The 17503-nt window shown below is 43.9% G+C and overlaps 1 protein-coding gene and 4 non-coding genes across 5 annotated transcripts; all 5 read right to left on the bottom strand.

The window, feature by feature from the left end:
- Positions 1–38: 38 nt before the first annotated feature.
- On the bottom strand, positions 39–17492 carry LOC116399345 (DNA-directed RNA polymerase I subunit RPA1-like). The gene is made up of 24 exons (XM_031876441.1): positions 17173–17492; positions 16650–16758; positions 16346–16441; positions 15987–16136; positions 15628–15738; positions 15226–15311; positions 14738–14826; positions 14422–14505; positions 14048–14165; positions 13091–13232; positions 12664–12888; positions 12284–12406; positions 11823–12050; positions 11606–11713; positions 11360–11506; positions 9025–9216; positions 8559–8708; positions 6998–7181; positions 6751–6833; positions 5660–5818; positions 3947–4045; positions 3701–3853; positions 3039–3121; positions 39–1064 (listed from the first exon to the last, which is right to left on the bottom strand). Exons 1-24 carry the CDS (start codon positions 17247–17249, stop codon positions 857–859), a joined length of 3204 nt encoding a protein of 1067 aa, XP_031732301.1. The 5' UTR covers positions 17250–17492; the 3' UTR covers positions 39–856.
- Positions 1387–1523, bottom strand: LOC116399354 (small nucleolar RNA SNORA5). Its single transcript, XR_004213826.1, has one exon. It is a non-coding gene; the product is annotated as a small nucleolar RNA SNORA5 (small nucleolar RNA).
- On the bottom strand, positions 6283–6419 carry LOC116399357 (small nucleolar RNA SNORA5). Its single transcript, XR_004213829.1, has one exon. It is a non-coding gene; the product is annotated as a small nucleolar RNA SNORA5 (small nucleolar RNA).
- On the bottom strand, positions 7904–8040 carry LOC116399356 (small nucleolar RNA SNORA5). The gene has a single exon (XR_004213828.1). It is a non-coding gene; the product is annotated as a small nucleolar RNA SNORA5 (small nucleolar RNA).
- LOC116399355 (small nucleolar RNA SNORA5) lies at positions 9865–10001 on the bottom strand. Its single transcript, XR_004213827.1, has one exon. It is a non-coding gene; the product is annotated as a small nucleolar RNA SNORA5 (small nucleolar RNA).
- Positions 17493–17503: the final 11 nt, after the last annotated feature.

Genomic DNA, 17503 nt, shown 5'->3' on the forward strand with positions numbered 1-17503 from the left:
GAATTAGTGAAATAAATCAACTTTTTGATGATATTCTAATTATATGACCAGCACCTGTATATCCTGATATATTGTGGACTGTGGACTAGTCCTCATGGAGCTGTTGCTCCGTCATTGGCTGAGCTGCACTTTAAGGTTTAAGTCGTGTTCAAACCTCTGCTGTCTCGAACAGAAATCATGTGTTTTCTCACACTCCTCACAAGCTGTGGTTGAACGTGGCCTGTGGTTTAACCTTGACCCACTATGTTACGGTCAGTGTGTCATGCAAAAAGCCCAAAACCAACAAATGATCGCAGTAGCCGGGGTTTAATTCAAACCTCAACACCTGGTTTAACAGGTGCCTACGGTCATTTTTACCCATTTTAAAAATTCTAATCTTCTGCAATGTGTCATTGTGCATGTCAAATGTAAAATGTATGTACATATATTAAAACGGTGTCACATCTTCCCCAGTTACATGTTACATCTGACTTAGGACAAAGAAACCATAAACACCAATGTGAATAAACATCCAGAAATCAACTTAGAAATCATAGAAAAAAAGATGCTTCTTATTCTGCAGTATACTTTTACTGCATTATCGAAATACTCCAGTGATGGTTGTCTGTACATTCATGGGTACATTACAGGAGCTGCCAACAGCTACTTCCAAAGGTGCAGCCGTGTTTTAAACCTCTGCTGCAGTTCCAGGTAATCAGAAGGCTTTCATTGTTTGACCTAATAACATGCACTTATCAAGGTGCTCCCAGGAAATCCAAAAACAGATGCCCCCATTACACACAGACAGAAAAATATGACAAAATGCATTTAAATAGCATCAGCATTATTAATGTGTGTGTAATTATTTATGGCGCGTTCACAGAAACAACACTGTGCCTGCGCTTTGCTCTGTTTTTACCTCGTAGTTGTCCTCTATGAAAGGGAACTGCTTTTGATGCAGGAACGGAGTCTTGGGGATATCCAGTCCGTCTTCGCCGTACAGGAACTGGACCACGGAGCCATCACTGTCCCTCACTGTCAGATCGTACTGCACTACCAGGCCCTCCAGATGCTTTATGACACATCTGCAGAGGGGGAGGGGGGGGGGGGGGGAGAGAGAGAGAGAGAGAGAGAGAGAGAGAGAGAGGACAAAGCGTCCTAGGGTGAGTTTCTTCATTCTGAGGGTGGCCCTGCTCTGGTTCACACCATGACCCTTTGTTCCACTGATTCAGCTTCACAATAGACAGATTTTACAGTTACAAAATCATCATTTATTTTACTGAACCTCAAATCTTCAAACTGATAAACAACTGGACAAGCTTTGGCTAATAAACTGTATGACCCAGAACATGTGTGTGTGGCAGCTGTGAAGGAATAGTGCAGCTCACTGGTTCAGCCCATACAACCTTATGTGTGTAGTACATATTTATCCCCAGTGGCCATGATGGAGCACCATGGGGCCCATGAACTACACCTTCACTGTAGCAGCCATTTTGGCCAGTGACATCCACTGAGGAGGAAGCACTGAATTTGACAAGGCTGCGTTTTTAGCGAGTACGAGCATAAGTCTATTATCAAGCCACAGAGTGTACAGTTGCTGGTTTCTTGTCATGGAGCCTTTTTTTATTATAATTCAAACACTCGGGTAACCTAATAACCTAACAGTTATTGTAACTAAGTAGCATGGGTGCAGGAAGTAGGGGGGGCCTGATGCTGGGAGAGTGCTCCCTTTCTCCTCCCCCCACAGTAGTGGGGAGAGATAGGCTGAATGAACAGTGTGAACGAAGTAGCACCCTTATGCGAGTAGGTCTATACTGTCTTTCTTAGCCCTTTGTTCGGCTGCACAGAAAACCAATAGGGTCCGACCAGCTGAGTTGAAAGCGAGCTCACTGGGTGCACTTGTTGCTATATACACACAGCGCCGCTCTAACCAGCATGCGTGTAGTGACGGGCCACATTTCCCATCATGCAGCGCTGGACTGCATGATGCCGTTTCGTGTTACAAAATTAAAGTGTGGTTTGTTTGTTTCTTATTTCTAATAGTGTTAGTTTGAAGCGTGTCTGTTCAGAACATGATGTTTGTTGGTCAGTGTCATTATTGTGCTGGTTTATATGTCAACCATTAGTTAGGTAGCTGTAGTGAAATGCTGCTCGGCTCGATGTTTTTTGTAATTAGGGCTGTAGGCTACCGAATGTCATTGTTTTAACATACAAAGCCTTTATTGGCCTTTTCGGATGAAACTTTGACGTTTGTCACATTTTATGTTGACTTCACCCTAAAAAAAACAGTATCGTGAATAAACTGATCCATCAGATTTTTTACTGAATCAACTTTCTTTAATGAATAGAACTTTAATTGCTGCTAGATCGCCCGTTGACACCTTATAGGTGGGTCCTTTGTGTTGTTTTAGAAAGGCTGATTGCCCACAAATATGGATGGAAGTGGAATATTTAGTTTGACAACATTTTATCAGAAATAGTTATCACAACAGTTTATTTTTCTCAATAAAAGTTTACTTTTGGACTTTACGATGCTCTGGAGTTATTGAAAATGTTGAACTCATGGTGTGAGCGCTACTGGAATAAAATTGGGGCGGGAGACCACATTGCCACATCCTCACAAGCTGTGGTGGAAACTGCACCTGTGTATTTACAAAACCAAAGACATCCAAACTTTCTGAGATCTAAGTTACACAAATGCTCAACAACACTGAGTTGAATATTTGGGTTACTTCCCGGCCCACTGATCATATAATAGCGCTTGCTTCATCCGTTGCCTTTAACAATGAAGTCAACCTCGCAGTTCTCTATAAATTTGACATATACTTTGGGCACCAGATCTGATAAGATAAGGGAAACTGAAAACATTCATGCAAATGATGTAAACTAGTGAAGTGGACCTGCACAGAGATGTGCAACGTAGTGTGTCTCCGTTTCAAAGAGCTTTTGAGAGAGAAACTGAGAACATGAACCACGCCAAATGGGAATTGAATGCCTTTGCACACAACACGTTAAAGATGGCAGCAGCCTTTTTCAGTGAGCGGTGAGGTTTACGTTACCTCTGCAGGTATCCTGATCTGGATGTTTTCACAGCTGTGTCGACCAGTCCCTCTCTGCCGGCCATACAGTGGAAGAAAAACTCCTGAACACAACGACATCACACATGGAAAAGGAGAGAAAATGAGTCGCATGGAAACAAGATTCACAGCATCGAGGAATCGTTCATTTTCACTATTTAATTCACTAAGTGAGCCCAGTGTGAGCAAGAGTCATAAGAGTGACTACTCTGATACATCCCTACAGGCCCCGCCGTTTAAAAATCACCTTGGCAAAGCAGGTTAGCCAGAAAGGTGTGGTGCGCCTCTCACCTACTCTGTAGCTCTCTCACAGCCCAACAACTAACAAGCTAGCTAGCCCTACAACGTCTACCTGCATCAAAACAGGAAGGCCGTGGATAATTAGTAATGCTGGATTTGATTGGCGGCCCGGGCCAAGCGCAACATCGACAAGCAGTGCGACTCCATGCCCAACGCCTGGCACGTTTCTAGTGACACGACTCGGTGTGATCATGGCCTAACAACCAAAATCTGTTCAAAAGGAGGAGATCTTATCCAATTGGGGGTCCGTGCCCCAATGTGTGTCAATTTAGGGGTCTTGTTGGCGTGGAAAGAGGCTGAGAACCACTGCCCCACACAACACAAACACAGCTCTCCTCGTGTACCTGTGGTTTGATGCCCGTGAGAAACCTTCCAGAAATGAAGCCCCCAGCACTGGGGGCGGGGTCATATGGCTGGAAGCACGGCAAGGACTTCCCAGAAGGCATCAGTGGAGGCCTGCGGCCCTCCAACTCGATCTGGCCCAGTAGACATGAAATCTGAAACACACACACACAAACACACAGGGTTAGGGTATTTTTGGTTTAATAGCCTTCGGTTCATCAGGGTTTATTGAAGTGTGGGGGAGGTACCTGCATGGTGTTTACAGTCGATCCTTTGGCTCCTGACTGGACCATCAGTTGGAGGTTGTTGTCTGGGAAAGACGTGTGGAGTCCGCCGGGCATGCACACCTACAAACACACACACGACGCAAACAAAGCAGTCAAAAGAAGAACCCGGAAAGAAACGAACAACATCAATCTGGTGGCTGAGGCAATGCAGCAACATCAGACGCTGCCTCTGGACCACCTGAGAGGCATTGTTTACCTTAACTTACCAGCTATTGTTTAAAAATGTGCACCATGAAACAGGTCTATGGACCTCATGCTCACCACCCCTGCAAGACAGTAGATCTAGGGGAAACGCTGGACTGAAGTTTGAATTGGTGTAATGAATGGATTAAAAAGGGGACATGTATGTTTGATGGCTACGTAGACAATCTGTATGATACTTTTAATAAGTGCAGCTGGTCTCCAGAAACTCAACAGCTACCCGACTGATAGTTAAAACGTAAACCAGCACAAAAATGACAATTACCAACATAAACCATCATGGTCTGAACAGACACATTACAGACTTAACACCAATACAAATAAATCACATTTGCATTTCGGAACATAAAACAGTAAAAGCAACACAATACTCAGTCCAGCACTGCATGATGGGAAATGTGGGCCATCGCTACACACATGCTGGCTACAGCGGTGCTGTAGCAACAAGCGCATGCAGTGATTTCAGTGACTTCACAACTTTCAAAGTCTTCAGATCGCTGCACCGTACACGCGACACAACTTGCTGTCTTAAGGTCAATGTGGTTTTCACGCTACTGGCCCCCCCCCTACTTCCTGCACCCATGCGACTGTGCGGCGACAGGGTGTCACACACTACATGATCTTTTGTCACGAAAACACACGCGAGAAGGGACACATGCGTAGTCGTGCTTGATGATGTTGGCGTTGGAACACATGTTTACATAATAGCCTATTTCCATACGTAGATCAGTCACTGTGTTAGTGGTATGTTTACTCATGCAAACATCAGACACATTGCACACACAGGTGGGCTACAGGGTTCCATTTAGTTCAGCCAGGGCTCTTGTAGTGTGTGTAGGCTGTGAAAAGGGCCTACTGTGCTAATATTATGGACAAAGTTGGCACTGTGTAGGTCAGGTTATCATAACCGGACGGGCGGGTGCAAGGTGTTAGAAAACCCTGACTCAATGCATAAATAGCAAAATGTAAATAAATATATTGTTCAGTGCCTTTTAATGAGCACCAACTTCGTGTTTACGTGCGTATTGTCAGAAAAAAAACCCAGATTTGAAGTGTAAGTAAACACTTCAGTTCAGGTTACGGTTACGTGAGACGCAGTGGAGAAGGAGCTTTTGAAATGGTAAAAAGACACTTCTGACACCCTCAGATCTAGACACACACAAGCTGGATGGGAATGACTTAAACCGTCTTTTACCATGTAATATAGGAGCAATATTTACGGGGATACAGTGATTTGCAACTTTAACAGAAAGTGGGACTGGGCCATAAAGTGGGGCCCATGACAGACACTAAATTTGGGGAAAGATCCTGCGGTGGAAACAACATACAATATGTGCTTCTATTCCATTTCTCCATGCCGGTATTATGGCTGCCATTCGGATTGAGAGGGAGTGTATCAGTCATCGTTCGCTGTACTGAATGTCAGTAGTAGTAGTAGTGATGGTGGTGCTGCTAGTAGTACTGGCAGGTTACCTTGTTGATGTGGTTGTTCACTTGGTTGGCCACTTCTTTGAACTTGTGGTCGGCCATGCTGAAGTCTTTCTGGTCCGGGTTGAGGTGAGCATCCTGCCAGCGGCTCCGGGCCTCATCTTGATCCACATTGGCGGGCAGGTTGAAGGCTGCCTGGAGGGCCTGAGACATGGAAAGGAAAAAGATAAGAGCACTACATACGTTTTTGGCTGCAGCAGGAAGTTGTTTTCAGGGGAAAAGCTCCAAAGACCCACTGTGCACTACCGGCTCAGCAGAACAGCAGACACAGACACACAGTTGCTTCTGTTGCCCCCAAGTGGCCAAAATGATCAGTTGCTGCAAGTTTATGGTTGCATTTGAAGCCACAATATGTACAATTAGACAAATCCAGCCCCCCCAATGGCAGTATGAACACAGACTATGACACAGCAATGAAGGACGTCAGCTCCTTCTTACAAATCCAGCATGGAAACAAGATGGACAAAGAGCTAAAAGCAACATATGGGCTGCACCAGCTGTGAGTGAACATGCAGAGGTTTTTCAGATTTTTAAAGGCTCAGTGATGAAAGCACTGAAAGTTCAGACACTCAACATTATAGAGTAATTAGCACTCAGTTTATTTTACTGCATGTGTGTAGTACATATTTATCCCCAGTGGCCATGATGGAGCACCATGGGGCCCATGAACTACACCTTCACTGTAGCAGCCATTTTGGCCAGTGGCATCCACTGAGGAGGAAGCACTGAATTTGACACGGCTGCGTTTTGTATTCTACATACTCATCTGTGTGGAGTAGTGCCTTTTATGTCATTATAATATATATATATGACATTTGGTTTGAATAACACACAATCGTTACTGAAATACTTAAAACTATTGAGCATTTTCTGATGTTATCAAAAACATGTGGGCAGAATAATTTGACTTTCATGAATCATGTGTTTGTTAATATCAATTTAGACAATGTAATGTTTATCATATCTGGATACGTGATTTAATTATGATATGATTCCACTAAAAGACGATATAAATGACAATGAATTATTGCCCCCAGCCTGGAGATGATGGAAACAAATCTGATGCTTTAACTCACTCTGGTGCCAATCTGCAGAGATTCTTCAATGATTTTTTTCCTCTGCCTGTTGGCGGCTGGTTTCACCAGGATGTCTTCCACACCTAGACACAAGCACACAAAAGTTTTAAACATAATATTCTTCTTGTGCCTTGAGTAATCGTACACAAAAACTGACAGACTTAAACCAGTAATGCTGTCTGGAATATGTCCGTCAGGATAGCAACAAATGGCTTGGCATGTACATGAACTGTATCTGGGCTCTCACCCAAAGTGAAGCCTCTGTACAGCTGCAGGTAAGCAGTGAAGAGTCGAGCCAGACAGCTGAGCAGCTTGCCACTGGTCTGCCCTCCGTACAGCTCATAGCAGCAGTGGACCAGACCGTAGGCTGACGAGCCGTAGTGGGCTTTGTCCAGAACCCCCACCAACAGCTCCCCCTGACGAATCACCACCTGGGAAATGGAGAAAGAGGGGTAAATACATTTCATTGTTTACATTACATTTGATGTTAATTCATTATTTGATGCCATGAATAGGGGCTGTGGCATCATGATTGACAGCTGCGATTGACGGCAGCTCTGAGTACGGTAGTCACAGAGCGGGAGACTCGGGAAATGGCCCTTCGCTAAGTCCCGCCCCTCGAACGCAGACTGGCCAATCATAGTGTAGCATCGGCCAGCTCTGACAAGAGTCCCAAAACTATCCGACTCTGCTTTTTAGACTCTCGTGCAGTCGTTTCAGATTTTCTTCATTTTCAGGTTGGTTTTGGAGCTAGTCATGGCTAAACGTTGTGTAACTGTGATACTCATTACCCGGAGAGGTTGGAAGGAGAGGAACTTCTCTAAAACGTTACGTTTCTACGTAAAAACCAGGGGATCTATGGGGACGTGGTCATTTTTATACTGTGATCTGCAGGCTTCTATCTTTATCTTTAGAACCTGTTGCAACATGCTGCAATTTGATCATAAATGTATTAATAGAGATATTACAGCTAAATGTCTCTCTGGCCAAACAGTTACCACGGTTCTCACATCAGTTAAGTGCAGCAGCTCGATCGCTCTCACACGAACAAGCTGAGGCCGTGCTGGCAATTGGCATCCGAAATATGTCACCAGCGCAAGATGGCACCTGTACCCGGATGTTTTGTATTCATTAAAGTACTGCAGGAGGAAGCGTTTGTGTGTAGTACATATTTATCCCCAGTGGCCATGATGGAGCACCATGGGGCCCATGAACTACACCTTCACTGTAGCAGCCATTTTGGCCAGTGGCATCCACTGAGGAGGAAGCACTGAATTTGACACGGCTGCGTTTTGTATTCTACATACTCACTCTGTGTGGAGTAGTGCCTTTTATGTCTCCCCTATGTTCATTGGTTTGACTAACACTAAATCTCTCACAAAGACTCAAAGCCACACGTCATGCTATAGGTAATTTCATGTTCACAACATATATCACATTATAGCAGGTTTTCTGATCATCTCATAAATAAATTGTCGATATTGAAATACTTAAAACTATTGAGTATTTTCTGATTTGATCAAAAACATGTGGGCAAAATAATTCGATTTTCTGAGAAACTTGAGTCATGTGTTTGTTAATATCAATTTAGGCAACGTAATGGTGTGTCATGATATATGATTTAATTATGATATGATTCCACTAAAAGACAATAAATGATATTGAATTATCGCTCAGCCTGGAGATAATGCTTTAACTCACTCTGGAGATGCAGCGTCCATCTCTATAGACAGTCTATGTTTGGCACATGTCTTGTGTGTTTGTGTGTGTGTGTGTGTGTGTGTGTGTGTGTGTGTGTGTGTGTGTACCCGTGAGTCACACATGCTGTCAGGGTTGTATCCTGGAGCAGCTCGTGGTGGGACTTGGATCCAAGCTTTGCTGGGGATTTTGGATTTGCCATTCAGGTTGAGAGGCACAGCATTCTGTGGGATTACATTCAGCAGGAGCGTCGACACCACCTGCAACAATCACCACATCAATGACACAATAGTACAAATGAGTTTGGAGAGGCGTTACATTTATGTACATTATGGTTCAGTCACGTTGATATTTTGTTGCCTTTGCGAAAGCCCCGATGATTGAGGGTTCACTTCTCTCTTCCACATAAACACAAAATCAGACGTATGCTCGCTCGCAGGAGGTTACTTTTTTGCTACAACAAGCAGAATTGACTATCGCTCTGTTATCATAGACATGTTAGGATTATTATCGTGGCATTATCGCATTGAACGATAACCTCGTCATATCGCCAAGCCCAGTCAAAAGTTAAATTACCTGCTTTCCTGTCCAGAGTTGCTGTGGTTTGAGTATGGCCGGCAGCAGCAGTGTAACTCTGCCTGGTTTGTCAGTGAGTCCTCTGTACACCAACTCAATGTACTGGACTCGGGTGAAGAAACAGCCTCGTATCGTCATCCTCGTACCGGACACCATGTGGTCCTGGATCAGACCCGCTAGAGGTTTACCATCCTAAAGAGAGAGCGAGAGAAAAACATGAGCGCTGACCTGTGTGCGCTGTTCGGAATGTGTAGGCCACTAAAAGCTGCCTGCTACTGAGCACAATCACGTCTGAACACTTTTGCCCAGTGACAGCGACGCTGGTACCGTTTTCATAGATAACGTCACAACCGTGCAAGACGCAGTCACGAAGCGTTCCAGGTGTGGTGTTGACATCATAATGGTCAAGTTCGAAGATGGGCGTGGCCCGAGCAAGGAAACACCGATGTAATTTGGTGCGTGACCAGTGTGATCCTGACGCAAGATGGTCTTCAGTTATTATTAAGAGTCTGTCAACAATACGGAAAGGACGCTACAGAGAAACCTTTAACCTTTTATTTGATCTGATCAGTTTGTTACCGGTCTAACCATGTCTCGCTCAAGGAGAAGTCTCATTCTAAAATCTCGTGGTGACTTGTTACCAGAAGACAACATAGGAAACGTGGAAGAGTTAAAAAAGAGGAGTCCAGGAAATAGTTTGTTGTGTTGGAGTACGTGTTCGACAACGTGGATGAGGACTAACTCTCACGCGAGACTTAACAGACAATATCAGCTTCAGTTGTGTATATGGTTTTGTAGACACTCTTCACCGGTTCAGTTCATTTGATTACATGCATGTGTGTTTGTGTGTAGTACATATTTATCCCCAGAGGCCATGATGGAGCACCATGGGGCCCATGAACTACACCTTCACTGTAGCAGCCATGTTGGCCAGTGGCATCCACTGAGGAGGAAGCACTGAATTTGACAAGGCTGCATTTGGGTAGTACGAACATAAGTCTATTATCAAGTCAGACAGTTTGTGTCATGGCACCTTTGTAGAAATAACCTGATACTGTAAATTTAAGTAAAGGGACCAAACACTCTGGGGTTGTTTAGTCGGTGTCCGTTTAGTCTGGCCTTTTCTACAATAAACAGTATAAAGAGACTCTCGCAAGAAAAGGAATCAGCTGAAAGCATTAATGCTGTTTTGAGCTGTCAGATATCTTACCAGCTGACCCTTCGCCAAGCCCCACCCAGCTAATCCATTTAACTGCCAGAGCTACCATGGAGCCCACACTGTCACTAACTGCACTCTCTGAAAAAATATTAACTAATGTTTGGAAATATATATCCAGGATGTCAAATTGATTTAGCAGAGAAAACTGGTTAAAAACATAAAATACACAAACTAAAGCCTCCACATCACAATGTAAAAGTGAACCACCACATCACCAGGTGACCGAGACAAAAGACAATGAAATTAAGGAACAACACTGTCCCTGTAAAGCCTGGTTGATCTATATTCACTGGAACAATTATTAAAAAGCAACAGCATCAAGTGTATACATCCAGTGTACCTTCTGTAGCTAGCATAGCATAGAAGTGCTAACGTGAGCGCATGATGTACTAATGTGCTCTGGTAATCTGAGCTCCACAGGTTTTTACCCAGTAACGTAACGTTTTAGAAACAGATTTCTCCTTCCAACCTCTCTGGACACGAGTATCAGTATTACATTTAACCGTGACTAGCTCTAAATCCACTAAGCCAGGATGAAAACTTGGATGGTCTGAAATGTCAGATGAATCTACAGAGCAGAGCTGGATAGTTGTCGGACCCTGGTTGACGCTACGCAATGATTGGCCATCCTACGTTTGAGGGGCGGGACTTAGCGAAGGGCCAATTGAATAAGAAAAAGGTTCATTTGCATGCAACAATTAGCCGACACTAAATACTGGCTATGTAATGTAAATGAATGTGCCACATAGCAGTATTACTAAGTAATTTCGATAGCGGCTCTGAGAAAAACAGAGAACAGCACACGTTTGTGATTTTAGGAAGTTCCACCTTTACTCAGCTTAGTTATCCAGACAGCTTAGTTATCCAGACAGTGTAACCCTGCTGTCTGAAACAGTACTCAGGTCTAATGGAACTAGACAGACCATATGCCGCGTTTAGCTATTCCAATATCGAAACACTCAATTACAAGCCTGATGAAATAATGAGTTAAAACAGCACAGATTCAAAATGTAAAACTTTAGATTGACAACTATTGGTAGCGAGGAGTTTAGTCTGTAGCGAGCTGTGTTAGGACTCTGTGAAGGTATTCCATCTACAGTGTGTCTATATACCAACCTTGGGGACGAGGTACTGCTGGTCAGTGCTGACTAACGTGTAGGCCTCTGCTCTGCCCAGCTCACTTTGAGGGAAGTGCGCGTTCATCTCATCTCCATCAAAGTCAGCGTTGTACGCCTTGCAGTTGGCATAGTGGAGCCTTAGTACCTGCAGCATCAAATGAAGACAAAAGAGCAATTTGTTATACATCATATGTTGATTTCTAACACACAACAGAAGGAATGAGCCTGGACCGAATAGATGTACCTTCTCTCCTGGTAAGATGCGTGCACAGTGGGCTTGTATGGAGGGTCTGTGCAGAGTTGGCTGTCTGTTGAGTAACAAAACATCTCCGTTCTTTATATGACGCTTCACCTGGACAGACAAAAGGACACCGACAATGAAAGGTCAACTCTTACTGCAGGGTACACAAGGCTTTGTGTCTGTGCACTACAACCATTACACATCATAGTATCGGACTTACTATCTTCATGGACATCGTATGTGGACCGGGACAGGGCGTCAGCAGTTGCTTGGCAACGGCTTCTCTCTGTGCAAGGCTGGTGGGCGACAGGATGGTTTTCCTACCATCCTCATTTATCACCATGGACGCACCGGGGTGGACGTTGGGTCCGTTGAGGACGGCCTGACGAAGCTCCTTCACGTTCCACGGGGTGACGGGCTGCGGATAGGTCAGCTTGGTGGCAAACACCTGCACAAGGATGGGAGAGACGGAGAGCTCCATTCATTCCGGCAGATGACCTCATTGCACATAATTTGCTAAATTGTCTCATTGACTCTCACCTTTTTGAGTCCACCACTTGCTGTAATTCAGTTTAGTATAAAACATTTAGCCTCCTATAATGGTCGCAATGGCGACGATACAATGTCCGTTCTACTCCTGGCACTCTTTTTTAAATGATCAGAAACGCAGTCAAGACGTACCATGGGTAGGCCAATCTCGTTGGTCTCTATGTACATGTCTGGACAGATGACAGATCGTGCAGCGTAGTCCACTCGTTTCCCCATCATGTGTTTGCGGAACAATCCGTCCTTCTTCTCCAAGATCTGGCAGAGGAGTAGAGACAATTAAGAAACTGGCTTTGTTCGTCTTTTTTTGGCAAACAAGGCTTGTTACATTGCTAAATGGTTTCATGTAACAGATTGTTGTACCAGGTTCTGATTTGTTTAGTTTGTTGGAGTGTTATTACATCAGATCGCTGTGGTTATTTGTTGATAGGATGGGTAAGAAGCAGCTGGAAAAACATAGTGATCTGACATTAAAACGGGTCGTGATGCACAGTGCTGTTGTGTGTATCTGATACCTGTCTGATTCCAGGGTATTTCTCCGTCAGCATTTTGTCCATGTCGCTGTCAAAGACGATGTTGACGTGGGTCTGTAGTCGCACCCAGATGTTGTAGAGTTTATCCGTTACAGTCACTCCGGGGATATTTATCAAAAACGTCTGGTCCGTCTGTTCCGTCTGGTCCTTCTGTTCCGTCTGGTCCTTCTGTTCCGTCTGGTCCGTCTGTTCCGTCTGTTCAGGAGCCTGAGAAGGGACAAGAGGGGACAGGTTGACATGTTGTTGAGAACCCCGGTTGGTTGACTGTAGCACAAAAAAATAAAATCAAATCAAGATCTTTGCAGCTGTGCCTTATTATACACAAACATGAATTTAAAAAAAGGTAAGGAGAACAACTGTGAGGACAGAGGGCAACATCTGAGACACACTTGCACACATTTCCTCTTACCTCCTCCTCCTGCACAGTTTTCTCCCCTGCTATGAGAGCCAGAAGTTTCCTTATAAGTCCACAGTCCTTCATGACGGCCTGCATGTTGACCGTCTGACCGTTTGTAAACATCTGGTCGCCCAGTCGATTAATTGGACGATACCTGACAGGAAGAGGAGGGGTGTGACAAAGCAATATGGTTACACTTCCTCTGCTAACATCAATACTATTGAGATTAGGCTTTACGATGACACAATATAAATACGTCCACTATGACACTGTAATCCTATGTTAAACAGATTGTAATCTGATTGTGAACAGACAGTTTGAACACGCTTCTATTCTGCCTGAGAACTTCTAGTCAAACGTGATAGTGTTGTAGCGATTGTTCAGGAGGTCACGACTAATGTTTGTGCACTTTTATACGACCAGTGGCTCAATGCACAGTGTGTGAGATGGTTCGGTCCATAGACATTGAATAGCAGTAGAAAGGACATTTAACTGAAGGAAAGAAAATGGCGTCTGTTGTTAGTCGTTATAGTGACGACACGTTAGCGGGGCCGGAAAGTGTTGTGGCTAGTTAGCTTAGCTATGTAGCTTATCCTCCTCCGGAGAGAGGAGGAAGGAACGTTTGATCCAACACTGCCGCTGGCCACCATCCCGCTGTTCGGGTTGATTTCTGTAACCAGGGTAGCATGGGGGAATTAGCAAGATAGCTAACTAGCCAGATTTCCGCTAGTTAGCTAGCTAGTTTGCTGATTCCACAATACTTAAGTGCTACACCGGTTGCAGTAAATGAGCCTTGTGCTTGTTTAAATCGTTACTACAAAACTTTATGTCGGTGAGTCTGCTACTTGCTGTAAGTCTGTTTCCTTTATTGGGAAGTTAGCCCACTACAACAGTCAAAACAATGGCCGCCGCTCTGACCATTCTGATACGTTGCTTGTACTTCATTTCTATGGTTGCGTCACACTGTACCTGCACGGAGGGACCACCATCAGCTCCAGGAAGAAGAGATCTGGATAGAAACCTTCCTCTCCCTCCCTCGACATCGTCCCCTCCTCCAGCCCAGCGAACAGACACTTCAAGAAGAAGCCTGGAACAAAGAAAGGAGATAAGTTTATAGTTTGAAAATGATTCAGACATTCTAACAGACAAAAGCGATTGAAGTTGTGAAGTTGTGGCCTTCTTTCCAACTCCTTTACCATTAAACAATATGGCAGTTTCTTCATATGCTCCTTTTCAAATCAAATACTATTCAAGTAACGTGGCACACTTCAAATACTCACTTTCAAATGTGTCTGTATGATCTAAACTGGCCCTTTAACCAGGTTCATTTTTTTTGGGCCTACCTTCTTTCCCCCACAGTTTGTTGATGTGCTCTCTAGCAGTGCTAGCCGTCAGGTAGACTCTCCTTCCAGCCATCAGTTCGTCTGCTGGAAGACAGAAACAAAACCCAGTTGACATCTATTTACTGTCTGTGTGTGTGTGTATAGGCTGGGCTTACAATGGGTGCCATGTTGGTGGTCTCTTTCCCACTCCGTCACTCAGAAGTCAACAATACGTTGAGTCTCAGTCTCCTCCCGCCTGCATAACTGTTGGCACAACAATGAACGGGATGTGTACATGTGTTATATGAGCTATTTCTTTCTTTAAATTATCACTAACCATCAGTGTCGGCACTGGTCTGCACTCCTGATGGCATTGTGACAATCAGCTTACTGTTGTGTTCACGGCGCACTGTAATCTTGCCGCTCCTACACACACACACACACACACACACACACACACACACACACACACACACACACGATTAGGAATTTGACAATAATCTATGCAAACATCATTAATTAAGCAACCTATATTTTCAGCAAATACCCATTTACACATCAGTAAGGTTGACTTCATTATAATCCTACTACAACACAAATATAGTGGACAGCAGTGGACACTTCCTCCTGTGTATTTCACTGTGGTCATATACTTCTGGTGGCCAGTGGGAGATTAGTCCTCAGTGTGCTGTTTCATTGTACAACCCACAGACCATAACAGCTGGTACACAGTAGAGTATATACACATCTGCAAGTATAGAGAGTATTATAGCTCAACATTAAAGGAGAACCAGGCTCAATTCAACACTACTTTTATCAAGTTACCTGCAGTAAGGGCACTTCCTAGATTTCATGTGGATCCTCCAGAAGTCGTTGATCAAACTGTTCTTCTTTTCCACAAGGTGCTTGATCTGAAAAAAAAGACACAAGAATTAGGACAGTGTGCCTCCATGATAACGGCATGGTGTGTAACAGTAAGCTTAAGGTAGCACACACTACACTGTGTGAGATGCTCACTTAGTCATTTTACTAAGTGATTTAAAGTTTAGCAGGTTTGTTTGAGCTAAATGCATACCTGGGAGGGTTTCTGGACAATATCTGTCACTTTTAAATAAGATAAACTTTCTTGCACTTAAAGTATATATATATATATAATGATTTTGTTATCTACGTATTTATTCATATTATGTACCTCTTATAATATTGTTTAACTGAATGTGTACTCACCGGTTTGGTGTTTTCTGAACCCTCAGTGTTCACTCCAACTATCGTGTCTGTAAACTGCTTCAGCACCAGCTGGATCTCATCTCCACTGGCTTTGGGATTCTCTTCCAGGTGCTAACACACACAATTCACACAAATGAGTAAGTAAAGTATAAACGGAGATCTAGACTAACACATCCACAGTAAAGAAGAAATGCTATCCAACACAACACACAAAAATAACAACATTAAAATTACCTCCTCCACATCAATGGACACGAATTGTAATGATGAATAATGGTTGCTGTATTTTTGGGGATAACGTGCGCTTTAGTCTGCACAATCCTGCCCTGACTAGTCTCCAAAGAAAGTTCTACACCCACCTGGTTGAGAACTTGATCTATTTGGTAGACCTCCTGCATGGCCCCATGGCCCAATAACCTCAGCTGGTTCAGCAGCAGGTGGATGGCAGCTCTACGACACGTTAACATGTGACAAGCAAGACAGGAACCACGAATAAACAGGTAGAGTTTCTGATGCAGGAGAGTAGGAGGAGGTGAGAGAAAAGCATACAAAATATTAGAAACTATTACAAAGGCAGGAGGATTAGAACACGTTTTTAGACAGGGGTTAAAAAGTCACACTAATGTATGTTAACTCCTCAGGCTGGTCCATCAATACCGGTATCACACCCTGTATTATTGAGTCATAAACATGTGTGTGCCTCTGTGGCCATGCTTACATCAAAGAACAGCGGGTTGTACACAGGTAGAGGTAGCTCTACATGTCCCAGGTGTCCTGGACAGTTGTTGAAGTCCTGACAGCAGGTTGAACACACCTGGCAAAAACAATATCAGAGAGCAACATGAAAAATATGTATCATTTTAAGTGCTCGGCGAAAGTTAGGGCTCTCAATCTAAAACTTTACACACAGAGGTACAACGACAAGTCAGGAACAGGCAGATCTGTAGCATTATGCAGCTGTATCATCTCCGTATCTTGCAACACACAGAATGTATGTTATGTGATTTTCAGTGGAGACTTACCTCTTTGTTGTCTGCTGGTCCGAGGGCCAGATCGTACAGGCTGTTCGGGGCCACGTTCCCAACACCATCGAGGAGCCTGAAGTTAGTGATCACCTTCACACTCAGCTTCCTGCACAGGAGATGAGAAGAATGCATTATCAGAACCACGTAACTGCTTCCACAATTATACAGGATTCTTAGCAACGTTTGGGCTATTGTAGGATATCAGGGGATAACTGGTAGCTTTATCATATGGGTGTTATCAGTATTTAGGTGGTTAAGTGTCATCTTGATAGGCGCCTACAGGGCTGAACCAATGTAGGCTAAAATCTGAATAAACAACAAAAAGACAGGGGTATGAATTTAAAATTGGGGTAACGTTGTTCTTTTAAAAAAATGTATTTTAAACATTGACGTAGCAACTCCTAGCTATGCATCTGTGTAATTAGCGAGAGGAGTGCTGGAACATAGCGTTACAGCATGCTGACACGAGCAGGCATGTTGTTTTGAACTCATGTTAGCTAGTTTACAAGCTATCGCTCACCTTATCTCTTCGGCAGAGTACATGCCAAACGACATGCCCTCCAGTTGCCGCCATGGCAAGTCTTTTTCAAATAACATTTTGGAGAATTAGCCACACTTTAGGCTGGTTATTGATATAAATTCATGGCGTACAGTTGAACCACATGCGACGTAAAGTTGCTCCTGTTCTGCACGTGGGACCGTCAGACCAAGCGTAAGATTAGAGGGGAGACAGAAATGCAGAGGACTAGGCTTTTACACACACTTTGCGCATACTGTACTCTTAAAATGACTGATTCCATATTAAAATCTAAGCTGGCTCGATGTTACGTGTTGATAGAATGTAGTATGTC

The sequence above is a fragment of the Anarrhichthys ocellatus genome, unplaced genomic scaffold (genome assembly GCF_004355925.1).
Source record: "Anarrhichthys ocellatus isolate YVR2014 unplaced genomic scaffold, GSC_Weel_1.0 scaffold109, whole genome shotgun sequence".
Lineage (NCBI taxonomy): Eukaryota > Metazoa > Chordata > Actinopteri > Perciformes > Anarhichadidae > Anarrhichthys > Anarrhichthys ocellatus.

Excerpts from the sequence above, each read along its gene's own strand:
- LOC116399345 (XM_031876441.1), bottom strand. The coding sequence starts at position 17,249 with ATGTTATTTGAAAAAGACTTGCCATGGCGGCAACTGGAGGGCATGTCG. Across the intron at positions 11,507-11,605 it reads GCATCTTACCAGGAGAGAAG|GTACTAAGGCTCCACTATGC; the intron begins GTACATCTATTC and ends TTGATGCTGCAG. Across the intron at positions 4,046-5,659 it reads TGAACAACCACATCAACAAG|GTGTGCATGCCCGGCGGACT; the intron begins GTAACCTGCCAG and ends GTGTGTTTGTAG.